Source organism: Oncorhynchus keta, chromosome 18 (genome assembly GCF_023373465.1).
Source record: "Oncorhynchus keta strain PuntledgeMale-10-30-2019 chromosome 18, Oket_V2, whole genome shotgun sequence".
In the NCBI taxonomy this organism is placed as follows: Eukaryota; Metazoa; Chordata; class Actinopteri; order Salmoniformes; family Salmonidae; genus Oncorhynchus; species Oncorhynchus keta.
The window spans coordinates 8,697,297-8,725,138 of NC_068438.1; the positions used below are offsets into that span (position 1 = coordinate 8,697,297).

At 43.5% G+C, this 27,842-nt stretch overlaps 1 protein-coding gene across 4 annotated transcripts in view; it reads left to right on the forward strand.

Annotated features, from left to right (window-relative positions):
* LOC118396820 (latent-transforming growth factor beta-binding protein 4-like) overlaps positions 1-27,842 on the forward strand; it is an 81,522-nt gene that overhangs the window by 8,073 nt on the left and 45,607 nt on the right. For all 4 annotated transcript variants that reach the window (XM_052467333.1, XM_052467336.1, XM_052467334.1 and 1 more), the window contains exons 3-5: positions 1,905-2,208; positions 9,390-9,604; positions 19,041-19,253. In XM_052467333.1, coding sequence (XP_052323293.1) covers positions 1,905-2,208; positions 9,390-9,604; positions 19,041-19,253 — 732 coding nt within the window. The remainder of the gene's footprint in view (positions 1-1,904; positions 2,209-9,389; positions 9,605-19,040; positions 19,254-27,842) is intronic.

Below are 27,842 nucleotides of genomic sequence, written 5' to 3' on the forward strand. Positions count from 1 at the left end.
AGAACTAGAACCCTCACAGTACTCTACAGTATGAGTGATTATACTATACATGTTGATGAGAACTAGAACCCTCACAGTACTCTACAGTAGGAGTGATTATACTACACATGTTGATGAGAACTAGAACCCTCACAGTACTCTACAGTATGAGTGATTATACTACACATGTTGATGAGAACTAGAACCCTCACAGTACTCTACAATATGAGTGATTATACTAAACATGTTGATGAGAACTAGAACCCTCACAGTACTCTACAGTATGAGTGATTATACTACACATGTTGATGAGAACTAGAACCCTCACAGTACTGGACAGTATGAGTGATTATACTATACATGTTGATGAGAACTAGAACCCTCACAGTACTCTACAGTATGAGTGATTATACTACACATGTTGATGAGAACTAGAACCCTCACAGTACTCTACAGTATGAGTGATTATACTACACATGTTGATGAGAACTAGAACCCTCACAGTACTCTACAGTATGAGTGATTATACTACACATGTTGATGAGAACTAGAACCCTCACAGTACTCTACAGTATGAGTGATTATACTACACATGTTGATTATGTTTTTTGTTGTTGTAATTATTATTGCAGCCCTGGAATTTCAAGAATTTGTTTTTTGTTTCAACCATTTTATTTTTCACAAATAAATTACTACATGCAAAGATATAGAAAAAATAAAGGTTATTGAAGCAAATTGCTTGTTACACATATATTTTAGTACAATCAATAAAGTGAAAAGGTGTTATTCTTATTCTATAATGAAATGCTGATTTACGTGAAAAATCGTTCAAACTTCAAAGAGTTCATCATTTATGTAATGCTCCCTGTTGTTAGTGTTTTTTAGGTCAGTGTGTTATGAGTGATAATGTACGTTTTCTGAGTGAGAATTGTTGCCAGTGTTCTGGTCCAACGAGCTTATTCTGAGACATGTATGAAGTGTTTTGGTGGTCTGAGTGAGTTTTGGAGGTGAGATTAACTGTTTGGCCAAGATGCATGTTGATAATGCAGACTGTAATGAAGAGTTTTGGAAAAAGTGGCTTCAGTATTGACCGATGCTTGTCAGCAATTGAAAACAAAACTGTAAAGTGACTCAGTGCAGCCAATGACAATGTCCGCATTATGTATAACACCGTTCGTGCTTTTGGCAGCCCGTACGCAGTTCCACGTCCAGCACCACCAAAACGGCCGCTATGTGGATGTCGCCTGAAGCCAATCTGATTGAATAGAGGCCTTCGTTAGATTCAGTCCACTGTGCACTTTGAGCCTCACTTCTGGTTGGTCACATTGTGCTAGCCTTCGTGCGAAAAAGCCACGGATAAAAAGGGTTTCCGTGCACAACCCCTGAATCAAATGTCAGTAAGCGGTGCCCATCGCTGTTGATATTCATGGAGGCGGCCAGGAGATTTGTGGTAAGCTGCTGGGTTTGGGATATGCTGTTGTTGTCTGTGTCCAATGGGCCATTACTGGAGCCCTCCAGGGGGTTCGACCCGGGCACAATGGCGCCCAGCCAGGGATGATGGGAGAAACCAAGAGCCTGGGACCGGGGGTGGGGGGGCCTGCATCGTGTATGCATGAATACCCCCTCCCTGTATCCAGGACCATGGCTCTCGCCCCCTTCTCCTCTTTTTTTCATTCCTTAGTTCATTTCAGGGGAGTGAAGTCTTGACCGTTCCACCATTGGCTGTTTTTCTTGTTTAAGTTACAGTCCACATTAAGCTGTTTGTCCTACTGAGTTTTTATTGAGATAGTAAAATGTGCCACACAAAGTGGTCGAAGCAGTTATCCTTTTACGCTTGAGTTTCTGCTCTAGCATCTTAGCCCTCTCAACCACAGTCCACTGTTCTGGTTTTATGAACCTTCTCCTCTCTCTCCCCCTACTTGAAGCAAGATGCCTTCCACGTTGCCACAACGGAGCCGTGTGCAGGCAGCCCAACATCTGTGAATGCCGAACGGGCTTCTACGGGGCCCGCTGTGAGTTTGCAAGCGTGACCTATGGCCTCGTAGGCCTACCCTGGGCCTTCCTGCGCCCCACCAGCCCCATGGTCAGCACCACCACCACCCTTTCACCAACCACCACCCTCTCACCAACCACCGTCATCCCCAACACCACCCCAGTGCCCACTGAGACCACAGCTGCATGGAGGACAGAGGGGACACCAGTCAGCACTGTGCGCTGGAAACCTCTTACGTGAGTTTTTGACTTCTGTTTGCTGTGCACTGCCTTGATTTACTGCATCACCAGCTTGTGCCATTTAGTCCCTTCTCTACTCCTCCATTTCCTCTTCCTCCTCTCAGTTTGCTGGCTTTGATGTGCCAGTCTCCAGTCAGATGCCTGGGTTAGCCCAGCATGTGGGCCACAGGTGCAGAGTCAGAGTGTCTGTAGCGCTTAGTTTGGTCCAGCTGATGCAGTGCAGGTGTTGGGATCAGGGCACCTTGCCAAATGGTAGAAAGGGTTGGCTCAGTGCCAGCCTATGGGTAAAGATAGAGTACAGTATAAAATATAAGACTTATGACAATATTTTGCGGCCTCAACTGATAAAGAGGTAACCCTTAAATTTGTGGAATGTGAAAGAAAGCTTCTATTAAAATTGACTGTGGAGTGAAGTTACCTAGGATAGTCAGCAGGTGGAACTGTTCTCCAAATAAAATCTACTGTAAATAATAGTGGAACTAATACTGTACTGCAAATGGAGCCAGTGTGTGTGTGTATGTGCGTGTGTTCTTGTTCATAGTAAAGAGATGTGGTTTTTACAAGGGGTCCTAGGATTTTATTTTCAAAAACGTTAATTATGCAGACAATGGTCAGAGTGAGTCATGTAAAAAAGAGACCAAACAGCCCTTGAAGTCATGCAAGAGGACTACCTGTGAAAATAATATACTGTATATTTATGCTCTGAAATGAAAAAGAAAGCTTTTAGTCTCCGTAAGTCTTTTGCCAAAATGTGAAAGTTGTTGGTGGACGACTGCTGTTGGAAACTTTTAATGTTCATCATTCATATAACAGTTCAAGGGTTCTTCACCTTTTTCAGTCTGGGACCCAAATAAGACATTTTGTTTTCCTGGGACCATGCTCATAAAAACATGCACCCCTTTGGGTCGCGAACCCATAGTTTAAGAAAGGCTGCAATAGTTATTAATGTTATTCTCTTCAAGTCGTCTTGTAGCGTTGTTGAAATTTGGTTAAAAATACCAAAAAAATCATCATGTTATTTATTGTATACCATACTGCAATGTTAGTTATTTAATGTATACACCATACTGCCTTGTGTAGTGATTCAGCATACCCTGCAAGACATGTAGTGCTAGGGAGAACTTTATAGCGTTAACACTAACTGTACTGAAGCCAGTCACTTACAGTCTAGCTGTTTCCTATAGTTGAGGAACATTTCCCCTAGCTGCGTACAGGCTGTCTCCAATGAGGACTAATGAAGACAACAGAGTTTCCCTTTACAACCCCCAGCAGCCACTGCTACTCATTCACAAATGTAGCAAAAACACTGTCTGCAAAAGAGAGATCCACTGGAGGGCCTGAGGCGTCCAGCTCTGTGGGAATTTGGACCGAATCACCGTAATCGTTTCTGATTATGTTGATGGTGAAATTGTATGTTGTTGCAGTGGTGACCTCAACATAGTTTTCTTAAATATATATATATATTTTTATACGAAGTCTGTTGACATTTACAACATATTAAATGACTTTGTGACTACCACTTGATTTTGTGTCTTCTATTGTTGTGGCAAACCGACGCTAGAGCATCACCGCCCTATGTCACATGCATCACTACAAACAAAGCAGTCTTTCAAAAAGATTGAAGGGAGCGTTGTTTCATTTGAACCTTGTCTGCGTACAATAAAACCATGTCTTCTGGAGGCGAAAAAAACACAGTGGAGAAGTTAAGCCCAGCAGTGATTTAATGTGTCTTGGAAAGGACGGAGCGTTTTCTCTCGTCTTTGGCTCTGCTCCTCGTCTCATTCCTGAGTTCACATTTCACTAACCCTGCTTCCTCATCCATGTAAACAGTTTGATCTCGGCAGGCTTCAACACCACAGTGTCCGAATAGTTTCACAATGTTTTTAGGTAAACAAATTCACTGTCCAAAGCTTTTAAACCTCTTATGGTGGCACGTTGCTCCAACTTGGTTTCAAGTTACTCTGAGCTGATTTAGGCAAGCTTTTTGAAACACTCTTAAAGGGGGTCCTACTCCAACGATTCTCATTTTTTTTCACTCAACGATGCTAATGCTAAACTGTAACTAAGTAAATATCTTGGGTCACTGATTCACCAGGTCCGTGGTACTCAACAGAAGGTAAATGCATAATGTAGTGTAGGTGAATACTCCTCACAGGCCCATGCAGTGCTGTACTCGTGGCTCGGACACAGATGGACTCTGTGTAAGATCACCCTGTCTGCAGGCACAGTGCACTCTCAGAATTCCACAGAATGTTATAGGCATCTGAAATGATGCCGAACCGCGAGCTGTCAAAAAAAAAAAGGGCTGTAACCTGGGGACGGCATTGCGCAAGACCTGAGTGGTGTGTTAAGTAAACAGTGATCGCATCAAAACATAGGGATTTGGTGGATATCTTTATTAAGTAAACATGGGAGGAGAATGTATTAACTTGGTATGGTGGAGCCTGTAACAGTCTGTCACCCCAATTATGATTTCCCAGGCTTGAAGGAACTGGCCTACCATTTGTTTGGTTTTCACTCACCACACTCCTCCCTGTAATGAAGAACACTGGCTTTATCCCTACTCCCACTATGCACCTCTGCTGCTGCTGTTTGATGTTGGATGTTTGTTTCAAGTTCTATCCCCCCCCCACACACACACACACACAAGTAATGGTCGGTCAAGTGCAGGTCAGGGCTACATGTTCAGCTGGGGAATATCGAATTGATGCTATCACCAAAACATTTCCAACTTCAACGTTCAAGTTTCTCTATTTACGAGAGATTCTTACATGGCTGACCAAACTGGCTCCTTTCGCGCACAGTTGATTTAGTCTATCTTCACCAGAGAGGTTCATGACACGCAGGTTAAATTACCAAAACCAACTGTGAACCAACTATATTCATTTGGGGACAGTTCAAAACACACATGAAACATTCAAATTGTATTTTAGCGCGTGGCTACGTAGACTCCCGCAAGCAGTTTGGAGGAAATGATTGAATAACATGTGTAAATTGATTTTTGCAACACTCGCACGTGCAACGCAGGTGGTTTGTTCAGCATGTTAGTGATTCACTTCGTTTTTTATTTGTATTTCCACAAGGGATGTATAATCTATTGGTTCACTGGAGTTTGTCAAACTAGGCTTCATTTGACAAAACCAATGTTTTTCAAGGGTCAGCACTTGAGATAGTAGTGAGTAGTCTTGGGCCGTATACCATATATATTGTATACCGGGGTATTTGGAAATAGCCACGGGATGGTTTTTCCATCCTGTGATTTTTTTGTCTTCGAAGTTTTTCAATAAATTGGCATATTTGTATCAATTTTTTAAGTAAATACCTGCAGAGAACTTGTTCAATACGTTAGGAGGTAAAGCAGATCGCGCTCTTCATTTCACCTGTCACATTATTTTACATTGAGGCTGACCGTAGTTCCCCAGAACAGTTGAACCAGCTGTCTATTTGGTTTAGCTTGCTAGTTAGCTAAGTAAGTGGCTGAATTAATAAGGAGACGGGGCATCATATAGTGTTAGCTTTCTGCCGTGTTTGAGAAGTCAAGGCTCTTTGGATGAGTTAGCCATGGCAGCTGTACAGATATCTGTCTGTCCCCTCAATCTGCTCCTCTCCCATGTTCTCTGAGCAGAGCAGGCATGTCGTTGCCCTACTGTCACGTTGTGTAATGATAGACAGGCGCAGAAATACAAAAATAGGGGCTTTTATTTCTCTACCCAAAATAGCGTACATCATAAATAATGACGGGGACGAATCCCAAAACGTGCGTGTGTATATACAGTTGAAGACGGAAGTTTACATACTCCTTAGCCAAATACATTTAAACTCTGTTTTTTGTGTGTGTTTTTTTTTACAATTCCTGACATTTAATCCTAGTACAAATTCTCTGTTTCAGGTCAGTTAGGATCACCACTTTCTTTTAAGAATGTGAACTGTCAGAATAATAGTAGAGGGAATTATTTATTTCAGTTTTTATTTCTTTCATTACATTCCCAGTGAGTCAGAAGTTTACATACACTCAATTAGTATTTGGTAGCGTTGCCTTTAAATTGTTTAACTTGGGTCAAACGTTTCCGGTAGCCTTCCATAAGCTTCCCACAATAAGTTGGGTGAATTTTGGAGTCAGGTTTGTAGGCCTCCTTGCTCGCACACGCTTTTTCAGTTCTGCCCACAAATGTTCTATATGATTGAGGTCAGGGCTTTGTGATGGCCACTCCAATACCTTGATTTTGTTGTCCTTAAGCCATTTTGCCACAACTTTGGAAGTATGCTTGGGGTCATTGTCCATTTGGAAGACCCATTTGCGACCAAGCTTTAACTTCCTGACTGATGTCTTGAGATGTTGCTTCAATATATCCACGTAATTTTCCTACCTGTTATTTTGTTATTAGTCTGTTATTTTATGGTGGTTTTAAGGTTATGTCGATATAGGACTCGTTTTTACTGTGGATAAAGATACAGTCGGGCAAAAAAGTATTTAGTCAGCCACCAATTGTGCAAGTTCTCCCATTTGCAAATAAATTCATTAAAAATCCTACAATGTGATTTTCTGGATTTTATTTCTCATTTTGTCTGTCATAGTTGAAGTGTACCTATGATGAAAATTACAGGCCTCTCTCATCTTTTTAAGTGGGAGAACTTGCACAATTGGTGGCTGACTAAATACCTTTTTGCCCCACTGTACACCAACTAATCAGAGGAAATAGGAACCGGGTGTGTGTAATGAGACAAGACAGTCCAGGGTAATGAATAATGGGTAATGAATCCAGTTCAGTGACGCCTAGAAGGCTGGTAAACGTAGACCTCCGATGCTGGTGAACGGAATGAGCAGCAGTCCTGGGGGAATCCATGACACCTACTGACTCCATACTCCGCACAGACACAGTTTGTACACATGCTGCTCCTGTGTTGTTCTTTCAGACAAGCATGCATCAAAACCTTGTTCATTAGCACAATGTTTCTCGTTCACATTTGCTTATAAATTACCAAACTCACTAAAAATGACTTTTGGTAGCTACTTCCTATATTCAGTACCATTCGAACATTTGGATACACCTACTCATTCCAGGGTTTTTTCTTTATTTTCTAATTTTTTCTACAATGTGTATTAATAGTGACATCAAAACTATGAAATAACACATGGAATCATGTAGTAACCGAAAAAGTGTTAAACAAATCAAAATATATTTTATATTTGAGATTCTTCAAAGTAGCCATCCTTTGCCTTGACAGCTCTGCACACTCTTGGCATTCTCTCAACCAGCTTCATGAGGTAGTCACATGGAATGCATTTCACTTAACAGGTGTGCCTTGTTAAAAGTTCATTTGTGTAATTTCTTTCCTTCTTAATGTGTTTGAACCAAACAGTTGTGTTGTGGAAAGGTAGGGGTGGTATACAGAAGTTAGCCCTATTTGGTAAAAGGCAAAGTCCATATTATGGCAAAAACAGCTCAAAAAAGCAAAGAGAAATGATAGTCCATCATTACTTTAAGACATGAAGGTCAGTCATTCTGGAACATTTCAAGAACTTTTAAACTTCAAGGGCAGTCGCAAAAACCATCAAGCGCTATGATGAAACTGGCTCTCATGAGGACCACCACAGGAAAGGAAGACCCAGAGTTACCTCTGCTGCAGAGGATATGTTCATTAGAGTTACCAGCCTCTGAAATTGCAGCCCAAATAAATGCTTCACAGAGTCAAGTAACACATCTCAACATCAACTGTTCAGAGGAGACTGTGTGAATCAGGGGCCAAAAAACACGAGCAATGGACATTAGACCGGTGGAAATATGTCCTTTGGTCTGCTGAATCCTCTGTGAGGCATAGAGTAGGTAAACGGAATGATCAGGGGGGGGGGGGTGATTTGCTGGTGACACTGTCTGTGATTTATTTAGCATTCAAGACACACTTAACCAGCATGGCTACCACAGACTTCTGCAGCGATATGCCAATCATTTTATTTTTAACAGGACAATGACCCACACCTCCAGGCTGTGTAAGGGCTATTTGACGGAGAGTGATGGAGTGCTGCTTCAGATGACCTGGCCTGCACAATCACCTGACCTCAACCCAATTGAAATGGTTTGGGATGAGTTGGAACTCTTTCAAGACTGTTGGAAAAGCATTCCAGGTGGAGTTGGTTGAGAGAATTCCAATAGTGTGCAAAGCTGTCATCAAGGTAAAGGGTGGCTGCTTTGAAGAATCTCATTTATAAAATATGTTTTGATTGGTTTACCACTTTTTAGGTTACTAAACTCAGCAAAAAAAGAAATCCCTTTTTCAGGACCTTGTCTTTCAAAGATAATTAGTAAAAATCAAAATAACTTCACAGATCTTCCATTTCTGTTAGTCACATGTCTGTGGAACTTGTTCAGTTTGTCTCAGTTGTTGAATCTTGGTATGTTCCTACAAATATTCACACATGTTAAGTTTGCTGAAAATAAACACAGTTGACAGTGAGATGGCGTTCATTTTTTTCCTGAGTTTACACAATTCCTTTGTGTTATTTCATAGTTGTGATGTCTTCACTATTGTCCTACAATTCACTATTGTCCCTTGTGTACTAAACCGGTAATACCGTAAATCCCGGGATGTAAAGTCCTCGGTTTAGTCAGTGTGTCTGCCCCATCAAACTGATAACTGTGTATAAAAATTGTTTTTTAAATAACATGGATGAACATCTCATGGGATTTCTTTCATTTCTTGGCAGATGCTGTAGGAGAGTTGATGCTGATCAAATAAGTATCTAATTGAATGAACAGGCTATTGTTGCTTGCTTAATACACTACAATCGTGTATCTGATGTACCCCCATGTAATAATACAGTGAGTAAATCTTTAGGCCAGGGATTTTAGCAGGCTGCCAATCTACTGTAATACATTTCTGTCAGTAGTCTGTCTTAGTTACCATACTTAGTTACCATACTTGTTGACGTTCTCTGTAGTCTCCCGTGTCCAGTCTGAAGTAGGCCCAGTCTGCTGACTGTCTGTTCTGTCTCCTGTCCAATCTGAAGTAGGCCCTTCTGCTTGTTGACTGTCTGTTCTGTCTCCTGTCCAGTCTGCAGGAGGCCCAGTCTGTTGACTGTCTGTTCTGTCTCCTGTCCAGTCTGTTGACTGTCTGTTCTGTCTCCTGTCCAGTCTGAAGGAGGCCCAGTCTGTTGACTGTCTGTTGTGTCCCCTGTTCAGTCTGCAGGAGGCTCAGTCAGTGCTGCTAAAGAAGGCATTGGCCCGTGGGGGCCGAGGCGACAAGATGACCTCCATCCTGATGAAACACATCGAGACAGAGCGGAAGAAGCTTCAATCAGCCTCACCGTCAGACCTACAGGACACCCGGACCACCAGTGTCAAGAGCTTCCACACCCAGAAGGGCCAGTACACCATCCACGTGAGCCCACCTGCAGGTCAGTACGGACAGGCCCTTCACTTAGACCCCCAGCCTCTCTTACTTTGACGACACTATGTGCTGATAACGTAGGTTGTTGTGATGAGTAATATGATAATGATCAGTTATCATATTCTGTCAGGTTCCTGCTTGTTGTGATTAACAGGGTGTTGATATGGAATGCTTTGCTCCCAGTGGACTGGTGGTGACAAAGTCATGCGTTTTAGAATGGATATCGTGTTGGTACACCTATGAACATAGCATGGAATTTTCCATGAAAACTTACCACATCATAAACAAAACACACTGATGTTATTTGAATGATTGAGCCCATTTCCTAGTTGTTTACACTTAGGGAATGGGATAAGGTTATCGGTGAGTAGATGCGAGTTTCAGACCAGTACGGACCCTGATAACCCATTGTGACCAATTCCTGCCATTGTTTTCCTTGGCCCACTGGCATAGGTACAGTAATGGCCCAGATGATAGACCATGTTTAACTAATGGGATACCCCAAATCTCCTGTCCCTATGACCTCATGGCATGTTGAAATGGCCCTCTGTGGTGGTGGATGGGAACCAACCTAATCTGAAGGTTGAAACTGGCATATTATTCACGAGGGCAGACACAATCTTCCACATCGTCTGTGGCACCAGTGACCTATGAGATGTTTCAGTCCCTTTAGCTCAGATTTGAACTACATAGCACCGGAATCTAAAAGGAAAATGAAAATGACCTGGGGTTGGTGGAAAATGAAAATGACCTGTTTGCAACTGGCATTAGTTTGCCTGCCATAATATGGAGAACCATGCTTTAGTTTATGTTCTGAATGTACTTCGAGTTGTCTGGTGTGGTATTAATTTTTTGATGCGACACTAAGCTCTGACAAATTTACACTACTGATTTGTAGGGTAGTGTAATGGTCACTCAGTGCTATTCAAGACATGATCTCATAGCAAAATAGCACATTAGTTGCACTTACCCAACACCACAAGCAAGAGCACTATATTTCTCTCAGCAGCCTGGTTTGCTTTCAACAGTGTAAGGCCCATTCCAAATATTGTACAGTTGTGTCTATATACCACTACTACGCCCTACTCTCTTTTAATATCCAATAGGTGGCCGTCACTCGAACAGAGCATGTTGTCTCGCATGGAAAGAGAGAGTATAACTCTATATAATGCTTGATTCTCCCCTCAAAACCCAATTTAAATGTCTGCTGTAAAGCTTTAATCCAAGTTTCCAAGTCAGAGGAGTAAGGTTCAGGTTTAGCATTTTTTTCACATTCTTTTCCAGAAGTGAGACAGTGCCTTGAACATTTTGAGTAATCTGTCATTCCACAAGAGCTCAGGGTCCTGGTCTTTTGTATCCTCTGACCTCTTTAAGTACCCAGGCACTTTGAGTTTTTCCCCCCTGCAAATATTTGTGTAAGAGGTCCTTCTCTAAATTCCTCCATCGGTTTAATAGCTTTAGTAACCCTCGCCCCCCTCTTCTCTTGAGTGGCAAGCAGGAGCATTGTGGATGAACAGTTGCTGTGTATGAACAAAGCCTTTGTAAGCATAAGAGAGAGAATTCATTCCCCCTCCCTTTGCAATCCCCTATAGGCTAAGATTTGACCGGGCCATAGACCAATGAAGTAATCTTAATTTCTTTTTTTTTTAAGTCACCTTTATTTAACTAGGCAAGTTAGTTAAGAACAAATTCTTATTTACAATGACACGTTTAGTCCTCCCTGTCAATTTCAGTTTTCGCACCTGTCAATTACACTTGGTAATCTCACTAAAGAAACTTAATGTTAAAACTAACAAAGAATTAGCACACCCCGTTTAAGGGTCATAGGCCAAAGTCTGCTGTGTAATGTGGGCAGCTTTTTCCAATCGTCCAATCTCTTCATAATGTTGATCTGCTGTTTCGCCTTGAACCTGATTAAAACAAGGCTGGAGTAAAACCCTGCAAACATAAAGGTCCTCCAGGACCAACATCGAAGGCCATTGCCAAAGGCCACCATCATTCACGCAGACGTATACACACTCAACCTAAAAATTAAAGAAATGGAATCATTTATCTGAGCAAACCAGAAACCTTTCAATATATAACTTCAAACAATACTTTAAAAGCATTTAAATATAATGCATAGGAAAGTTGTACTGGACTATGGTAGGTGACGAATCAATCTATCTTTTTAGACTGTTAGAGTATTTATCTGGTCAATATGTCAGTGTATTATTTGTTTGTAACCGTGTGTTTATATGTGAAAATGTGATTGTGCTTTAATGTTTAAGGACTCTTGGAAGATTAGTCCAAAAGAGGACTAAAATAAACCCTAATAAAATCAAACCTCCATGAAGATACACACACACACACACACACACACACACACACACACACACACACACACACACACACACACACACACACACACACACACACTTCAGTATAACACTTCAGTATAACACTTCAGTTCCATTCTTGATCCTTTACACAGCCACTAGACTGATTGATAGTATTTTGGTAGCTGTTGCTTCCATGCGTGGAGGGGCATTCTGTTGTACATGAAGCAGAGCTTCCTGTTTCGTAATTGGAATAATAGTCCTATCTGTAGAAAATGTGGATGTGTGTGTGTGTGCGTGTGTGAGTAGGACTGGACTGGACTGGTCTGGACAACTGGCAGAGCGATTGAGTGCACTGAGACAGAGACTCGGGCTGCACTAAACGTCCTGCACGGTGAAACGTTGCGTTCAGATTCGTACAATTTACTGGCTATTTAACAGCTTTTTGCTACAGTACCAGACAAAAGTTTGGACACAACTATTCATTCAAGGGTTTTTCTTTATTTTTACTATTTTATACATTGTAGAATAATAGTGAAGACATCAAAACTATGAAATAACACTTATGGAATCATGTAGTAACCAAAAAAGTGTTAAACGAAGCAAAATATATTTGAGATTTGAGATTCTTCAAAGTAGCCACCCTTTGCCTTGATGACAGCTTAGCACACTCTTGGCATTCTCTCGACCAGCTTCATGAGATATTAACCTGGAATGAATTTCAATTAACAGGTGTGTCTTGTAAAAAGATAATTTGTGTAATTTCTTAACCTTCTTAATGCATTTGAGACAATCAGTTGTGGCAAGATAGGGTTGGTATACAGACGATAGCCCTATTTGGTAAAAGAGCAAGTCCATATTCGTCGCCAGACCCACTGGCTCCAGGTCATCTACAAGTCCATGCTAGGTAAAGCTCCGCCTTATCTCAGTTCACTGGTCACGATGGCAACACCCACCCGTAGCACGCGCTCCAGCAGGTGTATCTCACTGATCATCCCTAAAGCCAACACCTCATTTGGCCACCTTTCCTTCCAGTTCTCTGCTGCCTGTGACTGGAACGAATTGCAAAAATCATTGAAGTTGGAGACTTTTATCTCCCTCACCAACTTTAACATCTGCTATCTGAGCAGCTAACCGATCGCTGCAGCTGTACATAGTCCATCGGTAAATAGCCCACCCAATTTACCTACCTCATCCCCATACTGTTTTTATTTATTTACTTCTCTGCTCTTTTGCACACCAGCATCTCTACCTGCACATGACCATCTGACCATTTATCACTCCAGTGTTAATCTGCAAAATTGTAATTATTCGCCTACCTCCTCATGCCTTTTGCACACAATGTATATAGACTCTTTTTTTTCTTTCTTTTTCTACTGTGTTATTGACTTGTTTATTGTTTACTCCATGTGTAACTCTGTGTTGTTGTCTGTTCACACTGCTATGCTTTATCTTGGCCAGGTCGCAGTTGTAAATGAGAACTTGTTCTCAACTAGCCTGCCTGGTTAAATAAAGGTGAAGTAAAACATTTAAATAAAAAAAATATATTATGGCAAGAACAGCACAAATAAGCAAAGAGAAATGACAATCCATTATTACTTTTAAGACATGAAGGTCAGACAATCCGGAAAACGTAAAGAACTGTGAAAGTCGCAAAAAACATCAATTGCTATGATGAAACTGGCTCTCATGAGGACCGCCACAGGAAAGGGAGACCCAGAGTTACCTCTGCTGCAGAGGATATGTTCATTAGAGTTACCAGCCTCAGAAATTGCAGCCCAAATAAATGCCTCACAGAGTTCAAGTAACAGACACATCTCAACATCAACTGTTCAGAGGAGACTGTGTGAATCAGGGGCCAAAAACACGAGCAATGGACATTAGACCGGTGGAAATATGTCCTTTGGTCTGCTGAATCCTCTGTGAGGCATAGAGTAGGTAAACGGAATGATCTCCGCATGTGTGGTTCCCATCGCGAAACATGGAGGCGGAGGTGTGATGGTGGGGGGGTGATTTGCTGGTGACACTGTCTGTGATTTATTTAGCATTCAAGACACACTTAACCAGCATGGCTACCACAGACTTCTGCAGCGATATGCCGATCATTTTCTTTTTAACAGGACAATGACCCAACACACCTCCAGGCTGTGTAAGGGCTATTTGACGGAGAGTGATGGAGTGCTGCTTCAGATGACCTGGCCTGCACAATCACCCGACCTCAACCCAATTGAAATGGTTTGGGATGAGTTGGAACTCTTTCAAGACTGTTGGAAAAGCATTCCAGGTGAAGTTGGTTGAGAGAATTCCAATAGTGTGCAAAGCTGTCATCAAGGTAAAGGGTGGCTGCTTTGAAGAATCTCATTTATAAAATATGTTTTGATTGGTTTACCACTTTTTAGGTTACTAAACTCAGCAAAAAAAGAAATCCCTTTTTCAGGACCTTGTCTTTCAAAGATAATTAGTAAAAATCAAAATAACTTCACAGATCTTCCATTTCTGTTAGTCACATGTCTGTGGAACTTGTTCAGTTTATGTAAATCAGGCCTTCATGGTCAAATTGCGGCAAAAAAACACTACTAGGACACCAATTAGAAGAAGAAGAGACTTGCTTGTGCCAAGAAACACGAGCAATTAACATTCGACCGGTGGAAATCTGTCCTTTGGTCTGATGAGTCCAAATGTGAGATTTTTGGTTCCAACCGCCATGTCTTTGTGAGAGACAGAGTAGGTGAACGGATGATCTCTGCATGTGTGGTTACCATTGTGAATCATGGATTTACATTTTTTTTTTTTTCACATTTATTTAACCAGGTACGCTCGTTGAGAACAAGAACCTGGCCAAGATAAAGCAAAGCAGTTCGACAGATACAACGACACAGAGTTACACATGGAGTAAAACAAACATACAGTCAATAATACAGTATAAACAAGTCTATATACAATGTGAGCAAATGAGGTGAGAAGGGAGGTAAAGGCTAAAAATGACATGGTGGCAAAGTAAATACAATATAGCAAGTAAAACACTGGAGTGGTAGTTTTGCAATGGAAGAATGTGCAAAGTAGAAATAAAAATAATGGGGTGCAAAGGAGAAAAATTAATTAATTAATTAAATACAGTTGGGAAAGAGGTAGTTGTTTGGGCTAAATTATAGGTGGGCTATGTACAGGTGCAGTAATCTGTGAGCTGCTCTGACAGTTGGTGCTTAAAGCTAGTGAGGGAGATAAGTGTTTCCAGTTTCAGAGATTTTTGTAGTTCGTTCCAGTCATTGGCAGCAGAGAACTGGAAGGAGAAGCGGCCAAAGAAAGAATTGGTTTTGGGTGTGACTAGAGAGATATACCTGCTGGAGCGTGTGCTACAGGTGGGAGATGCTATGGTGACCAGCGAGCTGAGATAAGGGGGGACTTTACCTAGCAGGGTCTTGTAGATGACATGGAGCCAGTGGTTTGGCAACGAGTATGAAACGAGGGCCAGCCAACAAGAGCGTACAGGTCGCAATGGTGGGTAGTATATGGGGCTTTGGTGACAAAATGGATTGCACTGTGATAGACTGCATCCAATTTGTTGAGTAGGGTATTGGAGGCTATTTTGTAAATGACATCGCCAAAGTCGAGGATTGGTAGGATGGTCAGTTTTACAAGGGTATGTTTGGCAGCATGAGTGAAGGATGCTTTGTTGCGAAATAGGAAGCCAATTCTAGATTTAACTTTGGATTGGTTTGATATGGGTCAGGAAAGAGAGTTTACAGTCTAACCAGACACCTAAGTATTTGTAGTTGTCCACATATTCTAAGTCAGAGCCGCCCAGAGTAGTGATGTTGGACAGGCAGGTAGGTGCAGGTAGCGATCGGTTGAAGAGCATGCATTTAGTTTTACTTGTATTTAAGAGCAATTGGAGGCCACGGAAGGAGAGTTGTACGGCATTGAAGCTTGCCTGGAGGGTTGTTAACACAGTGTCCAAAGAAGGGCCAGAAGTATACAGAATGGTGTCGTCTGCGTAGAGGTGGATCAGAGACTCACCAGCAGCAAGAGCGACCTCATTGATGTATACAGAGAAGAGAGTCGGTCCAAGAATTGAACCCTGTGGCACCCCCATAGACTGCCAGAGGTCCGGACAGCAGACCCTCCGATTTGACACACTGAACTCTATCAGAGAAGTAGTTGGTGAACCAGGGGCAATCATTTGAGAAACCAAGGCTGTCGAGTCTGCTGATGAGGATGTGGTGATTGACAGAGTCGAAAGCCTTGGCCAGATCAATGAATACGGCTGCACAGTAATGTTTCTTATGAGGAGGTGTGATTGTGTGGGGGTGCTTTGTCGGTAACACTGTCAGTGTTTTATTTAGAATTCAAGGCACACTTAACCAGCATGGCAACCATAGCATTCTGCTGCGAAACGCCATCCCATCTGGTTTGGACAATGACCCAAAACACACTTCCAGGCTGTGTAAGGGCTATTTGATCAAAAAGGAGTGGTTGAGTGCTGCATCAGATGACTTAGCCTCCGCAATCACCTGACCTCAACCCAATTGAGATGGTTTGGGATAAGGAAAAGCAGCCAACAAGTGCTCAGCATATGTTGAAACTCCTTTAAGACTGTTGGAAAAGCATTCCAGGTGAAGCTGGTTGAGAGAATTCCAAGAGTGTGCAAAGCTGTCATCAAGGCAAAAGGTGGCTACTTTGAAGAATCTAAAATCCCAAAAATATTTTGAATTGTTTAACACTTTTTTTTGTTTACTACTTGATTCCATGTGTAATTTCATAGTTTTGATGTCCACTATTATTCTACAATGTAGAAAATAGTAAAAATAAAGAAAAACCCTTGAATGAGTAGGTGTGTCCAAACTTTTGACTGGTACTGTATAGCTAGAAAATACTAACCTTGGAGCATTTTTATGGCAGTATTTGAAAGGTTATAAGTGAATGCTAATTGGACTACAGTTTTTCCACTGGCTAATATCCCTAATAAAACACTCAAAAAGGAGGCAAAACAATCTGCTGTGACCTCATTGACCCGTACTATAAAACATTGTGAACACCTGTCCTGAGCAGACACCAGTACCTCCTCCTCCTCCCCCAGCAAGACAGGAACCCACAGTCCAGACCCAGACGGCACGTCCCAGCGGTAGCATGGTAATTTACTGTGTGTCCTAGCCTACACCAAGGCCCTCCCCTCTCTCTCTCTTTCTGGCAGTGTATCCCACCTCCCAGCCTCCAAGTCCTGGCCCAGAATGACGCACCACCTTGAGCTACAGGTGTGGATCAGACCAGTGGTGCAGTGCCTCCACAGGTGGTTCAGACACTTCATATAAGGGATGACCACAGTACCAGTGTACCTGTAGTTTGTTTTATAGCAGACGCTCTTATCCAGAGCGACATACAGGAGCAATTAGGGTAAAGTGCCTTGCTCAAGGTCACGTCGACACAATCTCAAGGATTCAAATCAGCAACCTTTCAGTTACTGGCCCAACCCTCTAACCACTAGGCTACCAGTTCTCTCTGGGTTCTAGTTTGGTCCATTCCCATGAGCTATATTACGTCATTCTCCCAGATTTGTTGATGACCCGTATAAGCTTCAAGTCAAACATAATTCTTTCAGTAGTTAACCTTACCGAGCCTTTGATGTGGCCTAGGGCTTTGGTGAAGTGGGCTGGCGCGTGCCTCGCTCGCTGTCCTCACAGCTCTTCCAGGTTTTATACTGATGTAGTAATACTGGTGAAACTGGAGATATGGTCTGTAATGGGGCACCTGTGTTTGAGCCCAGTCCAACGCAGCTGTTGGTCTTCCAAATTCGACAAGGAATTTCTGCTTAGCTTTGTTTCGGGGTTAATCATAAGTGAACATAAAGAACACGTCATGTTTGTAAATCTAACGACCATACATACATTGACATTACAATGAATTTCTTTGTCAATTGGTTTTATATTTTCCATTCTTTACCATTCCTTTCCTAGCTAAATCATGAGGTGTTTCCATCAACCTCCTTTTTTTCCGGGGTTTATATTCCGGGGTTTATATTCATGAATGACCATAAAAGGATTCTTTAACATTTGTCTCCTATAGTTTTCTCAGGTAGTGAAAGTGATGTGATTTCACCCTTGATGGCCTACAGGTCCAAGTGCTTAGAGCGTTAAGAGTGATGTGATTTCACCCTAGATGGCCTACAGGTCCAAGTGCATAGAGCGGTAAGAGTGATGTGATTTCACCCTAGATGGCCTACAGGTCCAAGTGCTTAGAGCGGTAAGAGTGATGTGAGCCAGTGCAACGTGGATGCAATGTGGATGGCACGTTGCTCAGGCATGAGCTGGCTCGGTAAGGCAACAGGTTTAATGCACATTGTGTAAGTCACAGAAGAGCCTGTGGGGCTTGTGAAATGACATCTCAGAAAATGCGTAGCGAAAGGAAAAGAATTTCCCTCCTCTTCCCCCTTGCCTTATGAGCAGAGAGAGAGAGAGAGAGATGACTCACCACCACAGTTTACAATGCCAGCGAGGACCTGAAACTCAAACCTTGCCTCACCCCTGAAACTAGAGGGGGGAGTGGGGAGTATAAGGAAAAGGGGGGGGGAACAAAACAGATTACAGTTACAGCATAACGGCAGGGCACAGAGACATGGTCAGGGGCTGCAGTGGAGAGTTAACAGTACAGGGTGATAGATTGGATCCCTTATAAACATTGTGTTTGGAGGCTCGACCAGAGCATTCTCGCTATACTGCTTCCAAATAAGTGGACAGGCACTAAGCAAGCTTTAAAAAAAACACACTTGTGCGGGTGCTTCTCTCGTCAAGGTTCTTCATTTCTTTGGTTGGTGTGTTTAGGGAAAAAAAGGAAAGGAAGCACTGGGTCTGTTATTTTTTTCCTCTCGTTTTCTTCCTTTCCCTCCTCGTCCTGCGCCAGTTGCAAGAGAGAGTGTGATTGAACAAAGTGTAAGAGTAAGCGTGGAGTTGACTGGCCTTCTCTCACACCTCTTCCTGCCGTTACGCGGCAGCTCTTCTTCCTGGACCTCTGTGGTGCCTCTTCTCCGTGGGATGCATCGGCAGTAATCGGACGGCACCATGCTCCAGCTCAGACCCAGGTTCAGGCTCCTACCGCTGCTCTACTTCTGCTTCGTCTTCTTCCCCCTTCCAGCCAGAAACCAGACCGCCGGCCACCGAGGAGGAACGGCAGCAGGGGCAGGAAGGAGAGGAGCTGAGCGCATCAAGGTGCTCTTCACCCCGACCGTCTGCAAGGTGCGCTGCACCCAGGGACGCTGCACCAACTTCTGCGAGCAGGGCAATGTGACCGCCCTCTACATCAGTGAACAGGGGGACCGGGCTGCACTGGGACCGGGCTTCAGAGTCTGTAAGTTTCTTACGTTATTTCATTTCTTACCTCTGTTTACCATCTCTCTCTGTAAACGTGCAGTATACTGTAGTCTCTCCTAGCCATAAGGAGCCAGAGGAGTCACTGAGACCTCCCACCCTGGGGTCCAGACAGATTGACATTAGGGGTAAGCCACTGGGACTGATGAGCTGGAGGTGTGGTTGTAGCATCACCGTGGTTTTTAGGTCGGTGGTGGAGACCGGTTTGGGAGAATGGTATGGGTTAGAACTTAAATGTGGACAGGTTGGAGGGATGAGAGAGTAGCCCCTTGGCTCTGCTGGCCTCCTTTACAGGTATTCACACCGTCTTGAGAGGCGACCATCCAGACATGTGCATACAGTGTATATTTACCAAGGCTCAGAGCCCATCCTTACATGAGATCCACCTCAAATAGTGACGTGTGTGTGGGGGGGGTCATATATCCATAGAAATTACACTGAACAAATATATAAATGCAACATGCAGCAATTGAAAGATTTGACTGCGGTCCAGTTCATGTATGGAAATCAGTCAATTTAAACCAATTCATTAGGCCCTAATCTATAGATTTTACATGACTGGGAAAACAGATATGCAACTGTTGGTCACAGATACCTTAAAAAAGGTAGGAGCGTGGACCAAAAAAACGTTTTCCTAATGCAGCGCGACACATCTCTTTTGCATAGAGTTGATCAGGCAGTTGATTGTGGCCTGTGGAATGTTGTCCCACTCCTCTTCAATAGCTGTGCGAAGTTGCTGGATATTGGTGGGAACTGGAACATGCTGTCGTACATGTCAATCCAGAGCATCCCAAACATGCCCAATGGGTGACATGTCTGGTGAGTATGCAGGCCATGGAAGAACTGAGTCATTCTCAGCTTCCAGGAATTGTGTACAGATTCTTGCGACATGAGACTGTGCATTGTCATGATGAATGGTACGATAATGGGCCTCAGGATCTTGTCACGGTATCTCTGTGCATTCAAATTGCCATCGTTAAAATGCAATTGTGTTCGTTGTCTGTAGCTTATGCCTGCCCATAGCTATCCAAGTGGCTGGTCTCAGACGAGCCGCAGGTGAAGAAGCCGGATGTGGCGGTCCTGGGCTGGCGTGGCTACACTTGGTCTGAGGTTGTGAGGCCGGTTGGACGTACTGCCAAATTCTCTAAAATGATGTTGGAGGCTGCTCATGGTAGAGAAATGAACATTCAATTCTCTGACAAAAGTTCTGGTGGACACTCCTGCAGTCAGCATGCCAATTGCATGCTCCATCAAAAGTGGATGTGTTATTGTTGTGTGACACAACGGCACATTTTAGAGTGGCCTTTTATTCTCCCCAGCACAAGGTGCACCTGTGTAATGTTCACTCTGTTTTAATCAGCTTCTTGATATGCCACACGTGTCAGGCGGATGGATTATCTTGGCAAAGGAGAAATGCTCACTAATAGGGATGTAAACAAATTTGCTCACCAAATTTGAGAGAAATCACCTTTTTGTGCGTATGGAACATTTCTGAAATCTTTTATTTCATGGGACCAACACTTTACCTGTTGTGTTTATATTTTAGTTAAGTATACATTCCATATCAGACTTTCCCTCCAAGTCATTTTGACGGAAGTTAGTGAAGTGTGCCTCTAGCGACCCACATTGAGACTCTGGGCAAGCCAGAGAAGACATGAGATGAAGAGTTTTGCAGGCCAGCTGGATTCAGCCGATTCTCTGTTTGTTGTTGCTGAGTGTCAAGAAGACGCACAAGCCCAGTAACCTACTGTATATCACTGCTCTCACACTTAACCCCAAGCCCAGTCTCCTACTGTATATCACTGCTCTCACACATAACACCAAGCCCAGTCTCCTACTGTATATCACTGCCCTCAACATGCAGGTGCACAGGAGATATATCATGAGGTCTTAAACCACATGCAGGGTTATATTCACGCTCCGTGGCAGAAAGAAAATACAGGGGAGGAAATAAAGTGGTATCTTTACCGCCCCTCCCCCTTCTCTCTCACTATCTCTCTATCTCTTTATCTCTCTCTCTCTCACCATCTCTCTCTTGCTCTTTCACCACCATCTCTCTCTCTTAGCCTCTTTATGTATTCACCCTTCCTCTTGTTGCCCAGTTTGTTGTAATCCTGCGCTAATCACTTCTGTAATTCGTGGGTGCAACTTTTTTACACACTCACTGCCTCCTAGACTGAGACGTTAAGACAGACCGACACAAGACTCCAAATCCATCCTGGGATTAAGTGGAGATTAGCTGCATTTGTTCAGTAATAAAACTACATTTCAGTGACCAGACCACGGCTGCCTCGTGTCTGACTAATCCGAGAGATTGTGTGTTTTTGTCTGCGTTTTAATACGCTGGGCCAGAATGATTGTACTTCCTCATAGTTTCTGAACAAGCCTTAGTTTTATGTTCTGAGCCAGAGTGCCTTAACCCTACACGGGGGCCTTGTAGATGTTTGATAGTTAAGATGAGAGGAGTTAGTTGCATAATGTTTGGAAATTATGGACGGACACGACTAGGGGCGTTGCATATTTTATTTGTATTGATTTGTTGAACTTTTTATTTAACTAGGTAAGTCAGTTAATTAAGAACAAATTATTATTTACAATGACGGCCTACAAAAAGGCAAAAGGTCTCCTGCGGGGACAGGGATTTTCTATTTATTTATTTGTATTTTATTTAACCTTTATTTAACTAGGAAAATCAGTTAAGAACAAATTCTTATTTACAATTACGGCCTATCCCGAACGACGCTAAGCCAATTGTGCGCCGTCCTATGGGACTCCCAATCATGGCCAGATGTGATGAAGCCCGGATTCGTACCAGGTACTGCAGTGACCCCTCTTGCACTGAGATGCTGTGTCTTAGACCGCTGTGCCACTCGGGATAAAAAATAATAATAATAATTTAAAATACATTTTAAAAAGGATAGGACAAAACACACGTCACGACAAGAGAGACACCACAACACAAAGAGAGACCTATGACGACGACATAGCATGGCATATGAAGCTAATCACAGCCACGTGTTTCTTGTAATAGCCCCATGTCCATCAGTGCTGGCTTGTTGCCATCATCACATCATTTATATAACAACCTCTGGTTTAGAGGGGGTGGGAATGAATGCACAAGATGACCATGTGATGTCATGCTTAAGATGACTGCCTTGAAGATGGCTCTTGAATTACCTAGATTATATAATGTCGAAGTAAACTTGGAGTCACACGATGACATATCGTGTGGTCCTCCCACTATGTCGGGAAAGCATGCAATATATCTGGCAACGGATGAAATAAATGAGGATGAACTTCACAGGGTGGTGAAAGTGCTCGGTGATGAGCTTGATGCTCCTTTCCAGTAAATATCGAGGGTCTTATTCTGGTGACATGATGATGACGCTTGGCTGTCGTTTGACAAATAAAAATGATCTCGTTCTTTTGTCCATAATAATCTCATCATGTAGGCTATACGTGCGCTCTAGCCAACAGCGTGCAGATAGCGCTCAGCATTCTTTGTGAGAAAACCATCAGTATAGTTGAAAATGCACAGAAACTATTAAGTCTTTTTTTTTTAAGTACTTGGGAATTTAACCGCAAAATGTATTTTTACGTGCACTACGTCATCGCGTACAGCCTTTTATCTGCAAAAAGTACATTTGATGGAAACACATCACTGGTGGGAAAATGTGCATATTGTTTTCAATGCGGATTTTAGAATATTATCATTCAAATCTGTCGCCTATTGGATGGAAACCTAGCTAATGTAAATAGCCAGGGTAGGCATTTGATTAACTGTTCAGCAGTCTTGACTTGGGGGTAGAAACTGTTCAGTTAAGACTACATGCCAACATGGTCATGACGTAACCCAAAGAAATTAGAAGGAACATTTAGGGGCCTTTTGTTCCCAGACTTGGCGCGCCGGTACCGCTTGCAGTGTGGTAGCAGAGAAAACTGTCTATGACTTGTTTGGCTGGAGTCTTTGGACATTTCTAGGGCCTTCCTTTGACACCACCTGGTATAGAGGTCCTGGATGGCAGGAGGTTTGGCCCCAGTGGTGTACTGGGCCGTACCCACTACCCTCTGTAGCGCCTTGTGGTCGAATGCCCAGCAGTTACCATACCAAGCGGTGATGCAGCCAGTCAAGATGCTCTCAATGGTGTAGCTGTAGAACCTTTTGAGGATCTGAGGGCTGATGCCAAATCTTTTCAGCCTCCTGAGGTGGAAGAGTCGTTGTCGTGCCCTCTGTGTTGGTGTGTGTGGACCATGATAGGTCCTTTGTGATGTGGATACTGAGGAACTTGAAGCTCTCAACCCACTCTACTACAGCCCCGTCGATGTGAATGGGGGCGTGTTCGGCCCCTCCGTCCCCTGTAGTCCACGATAAGCTCCTTTAACTTGCTGATGTTGAGGGAGAGGCTTTTGTCCTAGCACTACAATAGCCAGGCCTCTGACCTCCCTATAGTCTGTCTCGTCGTCGGTGATCAATCTGGCCTACTATCGTTGTGTCATTGGCAAACTTAACGATGGTCTCGGAGTTGTGCGTGCTGTAGGCATGCTTCCACATGTAGGCCTATGTCTACAGTCAACTTTGAACATTGCATTCATTCATAATAACCCAGACTTGCTAAGCTTTAAATAGCTGCCAGCCCAGTTGTTTATTTTCTCATCACCTGAGTAATGAGTAATACCCCATATCTTGTATAAACGGGCTCGGGGAAAGTCACCTCCCCTTTTGTCCGCTTACCACACGTCTGGTTTACAGGCTTGTTCCGAGACTGAATGATGTCAGCGCGAAGTCACACTTACGTACAAACAAGACCCCCCATGCTACCTGGCATTGTCCTCCCTCCTCTCTACATTTTCCTCCTCTGGCCGGTAACATGTCAGGTGGGGTAGCATGAAACAGATAGACCAGGAACAATGGTCTCATTCTCCTCTAGCACCATGCATGTTAAATTAGACAGACAGGAGACAGTGCTCCACTGTACACGTGTGTAAATGACACATGATTGTTTTCTCTTGCCATACTTACAGTATAGAGTCTCTCTCTCTCTGGTCCTATTGGCTATGACCCAGTCGATGCCCTCTATCACAGACATGTGAAAAAATGCCTGGTCAGGCAGAAGTGGCCAACAGAGCCCAAAATATCTCTGTGAATATCTCGGTGCATATTTAACCGTTCAAAGAGAGACCAAACTGCCCAGCTATTCAAAGTGAGGTGCTATGGCAAAGTTGATCTGGGGTGGTTTGGGATAACTGCCATTATGATTAGTTTTATTGTTGCAGTTGGACCTCGTGATCTCATGCTGATTGCCAGCTGCACTGCGGCAAACTAGATGAAACACTACAGTGAGTCTAGTTGCAAGTAAGCTTTCCATTGTACCATGTACACTACACTGTGTCCTTTGTGCATGATGAATAAACTTTGATTTGATTCCAAATTGCCAACTGCTTTGTTTGAGTCAAGTTGCATTTGCTGGTATTAATTCTGCGTTCACCTGATAAATACTCTTCAGCTTTCTGCTGTAATGTATCTTCCTCGCCCACACTGAGGAGCATTCGGGGGTTGACTTGCTAAGGGTACAGGCCGGGTGTGCATGAGGACATCATGGGTTAAGCATCTCTGTTCAGGATGTGGAAACTATGGCCAGCTGAACCTTCCTTCTCATGCATACAAATGGGGAGCCTAAATGGCATGTTTTTTTGAGTTGCCTCAAAACATCTCCCTGCACACACACACACACACACACACACACACACACACACACACACACACACACACACACACACACACACACACACAAACACACACTTTATTATTCTTTCCAGGGAGGTCAGCCTTGAAGTACATACAGCATCCTCCAAGGCCTAGCTGTAAAGCCTGGGGAGACAGGAAGTGATTTCACGGGGTTTCACTGGTGTCCCACCATCATTTAGACAGGTAATGTGCCTCTAAACACCAATTAAACAGCCTCTGGTGAAAACTTAAGCTCTACATGGTGTGATAAAGCTGTTGTTCCACACTGGCCTGAGAGATGTACTGCATTACATGGATATGAGTGCAGTGAAAGGGAAGGGATCTTCTTTGAGAAGAGAGGGCTGATGTCGTGGGTCTCATGGAGGGCCTGAGAGGAACTGGGTAGCTGCTCACATCACTGTTTTTCATGGGAGGCACCTGCACCTTTGTCTGGTTACCCATCCACACTGCTCTGGCCAAACGCCACGCCCACTAACATTTCTTCTCCACAATGAATCAGGTTTGCTTCCTCCCCAACGACTTCTCAAATACGAACACATTCAAACCGTTCTGATTGGTCCCAGAAACCGATGGGTTGGACCAGAGCTGGTCTACATGAATCAGGAATCACATAATTTTGACATCAGCACAAACGACGTCTAGGATGGTAGGTTCAGACTCATGGGTGGAGCGATTGATAGAGCAGCGGAATTAAATTCAGGATGAGTCGCCAGGCAACCTGCACCCTCCCCTCTCTCTTTCTGTCTTTCTCTCACTTTGTCTTTCTGCCTCTCTCGTTACCCATTCTGTCCCTCGCTCTGCCTGTCTTGTTTTGTCTGTTCTTCGTCTCTCTTTCTCTCTCTTTCACTCTCTCGCTCTCTCTTTCGCTCTCTTTCTCTCTCTCTCTCTCTCTTTCGCTCTCTTTCTCTCTCTCTCTTTCGCTCTCTCTCTCTCTCTCTTTCTGTCTTTCTTGATCTCTCTCTCGATCTCTCTATACCTAATTTCTCCTCTCCCTGTGTAAAATCTGGTGGATGGTCCATTGCATCTGGAGGGACGCACACATCCGACTCGGAGCAAACAATTAGGTCACCTTCTCAGTTTGCATACTGCACATGACCTCATCACCACGGCTACGCCACAGCGGGGGATACACACACTGATACACTGCATATGCTCAACTCATTTACATTTACATTTACATTTAAGTCATTTAAATCTTATGGATGGTCATTCACCTTGACATCTGGAACAGCCACTTTACAATAGTGCATCTAAATCTTTTAAGGGGGGTGAGAAGGATTACTTTATCCTATCCTAGGTATTCCTTAAAGAGGTGGGGTTTCAGGTGTCTCCGGAAGGTGGTGATTGACTCCGCTGTCCTGGCTTCGTGAGGGAGTTTGTTCCACCATTGGGGAGCCAGAGCAGCGAACAGTTTTGACTGGGCTGAGCGGGAACTGTACTTCCTCAGTGGTAGGGAGGCGAGCAGGCCAGAGGTGGATGAACGCAGTGCCCTTGTTTGGGTGTAGGGCCTGATCAGAGCCTGGAGGTACTGAGGTGCCGTTCCCCTCACAGCTCCGTAGGCAAGCACCATGGTCTTGTAGCGGATGCGAGCTTCAACTGGAAGCCAGTGGAGAGAGCGGAGGAGCGGGGTGACGTGAGAGAACTTGGGAAGGTTGAACACCAGACAGGCTGCGGCGTTCTGGATGAGTTGTAGGGGTTTAATGGCACAGGCAGGGAGCCCAGCCAACAGCGAGTTGCAGTAATCCAGACGGGAGATGACAAGTGCCTGGATTAGGACCTGCGCCGCTTCCTGTGTGAGGCAGGGTCGTACTCATGATTTATCCACCGGAAACCTACTCCACACAGCAGAACGCTGCTGCTCTAGCCCCGGGAAGCCGGACACAGGCTCTCTGCGATAGGAACCTAGAGAACTCCTAAGGCACTGTACTGTAAATTCCTCTTGTAAAAAGCCTTTTCCTGACAAAAACACCAACCTTTTTCCTGTTCCTCGCCATAGCCTCTGGAACAATGGGCAAGAGCATGACAGAAACTGAGAAAAGAGACCTGTACGGTAGTTACCCCGATGCTGACACGCTCACTGGAGCCCAGAGGACTTCGTATTCAGACGGAAAATCAATTCTGTGCCACCCCTAGGGAAAGGAAGAACACTCAAAATGATGGATCAGTGTGTACTTTGGACAGCCTTCAGCTGCCGTCGTCTTTCCAGGTTCCGAAAGGCTCTGGGAAAGGTGAAGGCCTATAATCAGTGTGACTGTCGGGACCTCATACAGTCCAATAGTTGTGTTTTACAGTATCCTCTCCAAACCACTCTGATGAGATGTTCACCTCAGAGGAAAAAGCTTTAGCTGAACTCTCTGTCTTGATTGCAGGCTCATTTGAGTGGTAAATTACCACAGAACACAAATGCAGAGAGTGTACTCTTAAGGATCGAACACTTTTTTTTTCAATTTTGGCCTAAAATGACATATTCAAATCTAACTTCCTGAAGCTGAGTCAAGGATATGCATGTTCTTGATACCATTTGAAAAAAAAACACTCTGAAGTTTGTGGAAATGTGAAATTAATGTAGGATAATATAACACATTAGATCGGGTAAAAGATAATACAAAGAAAAAAACATGCGTTTTCTATATTTTTTTCTCCATCATCAAGACTTAGGAGTCTAGGTGCACGAGATGGCAGCAGTCCATGTGCAAAGTTTTAGACTGATCCAATGAACCTTTGCATTACTGTTCAAAATGTTGTATCAAGTCTGACAAATTGTTTTTTTTAAATACATTTTCAGGTACAAAACTGTGCACTCTCCTCAAACATTAGCATGGT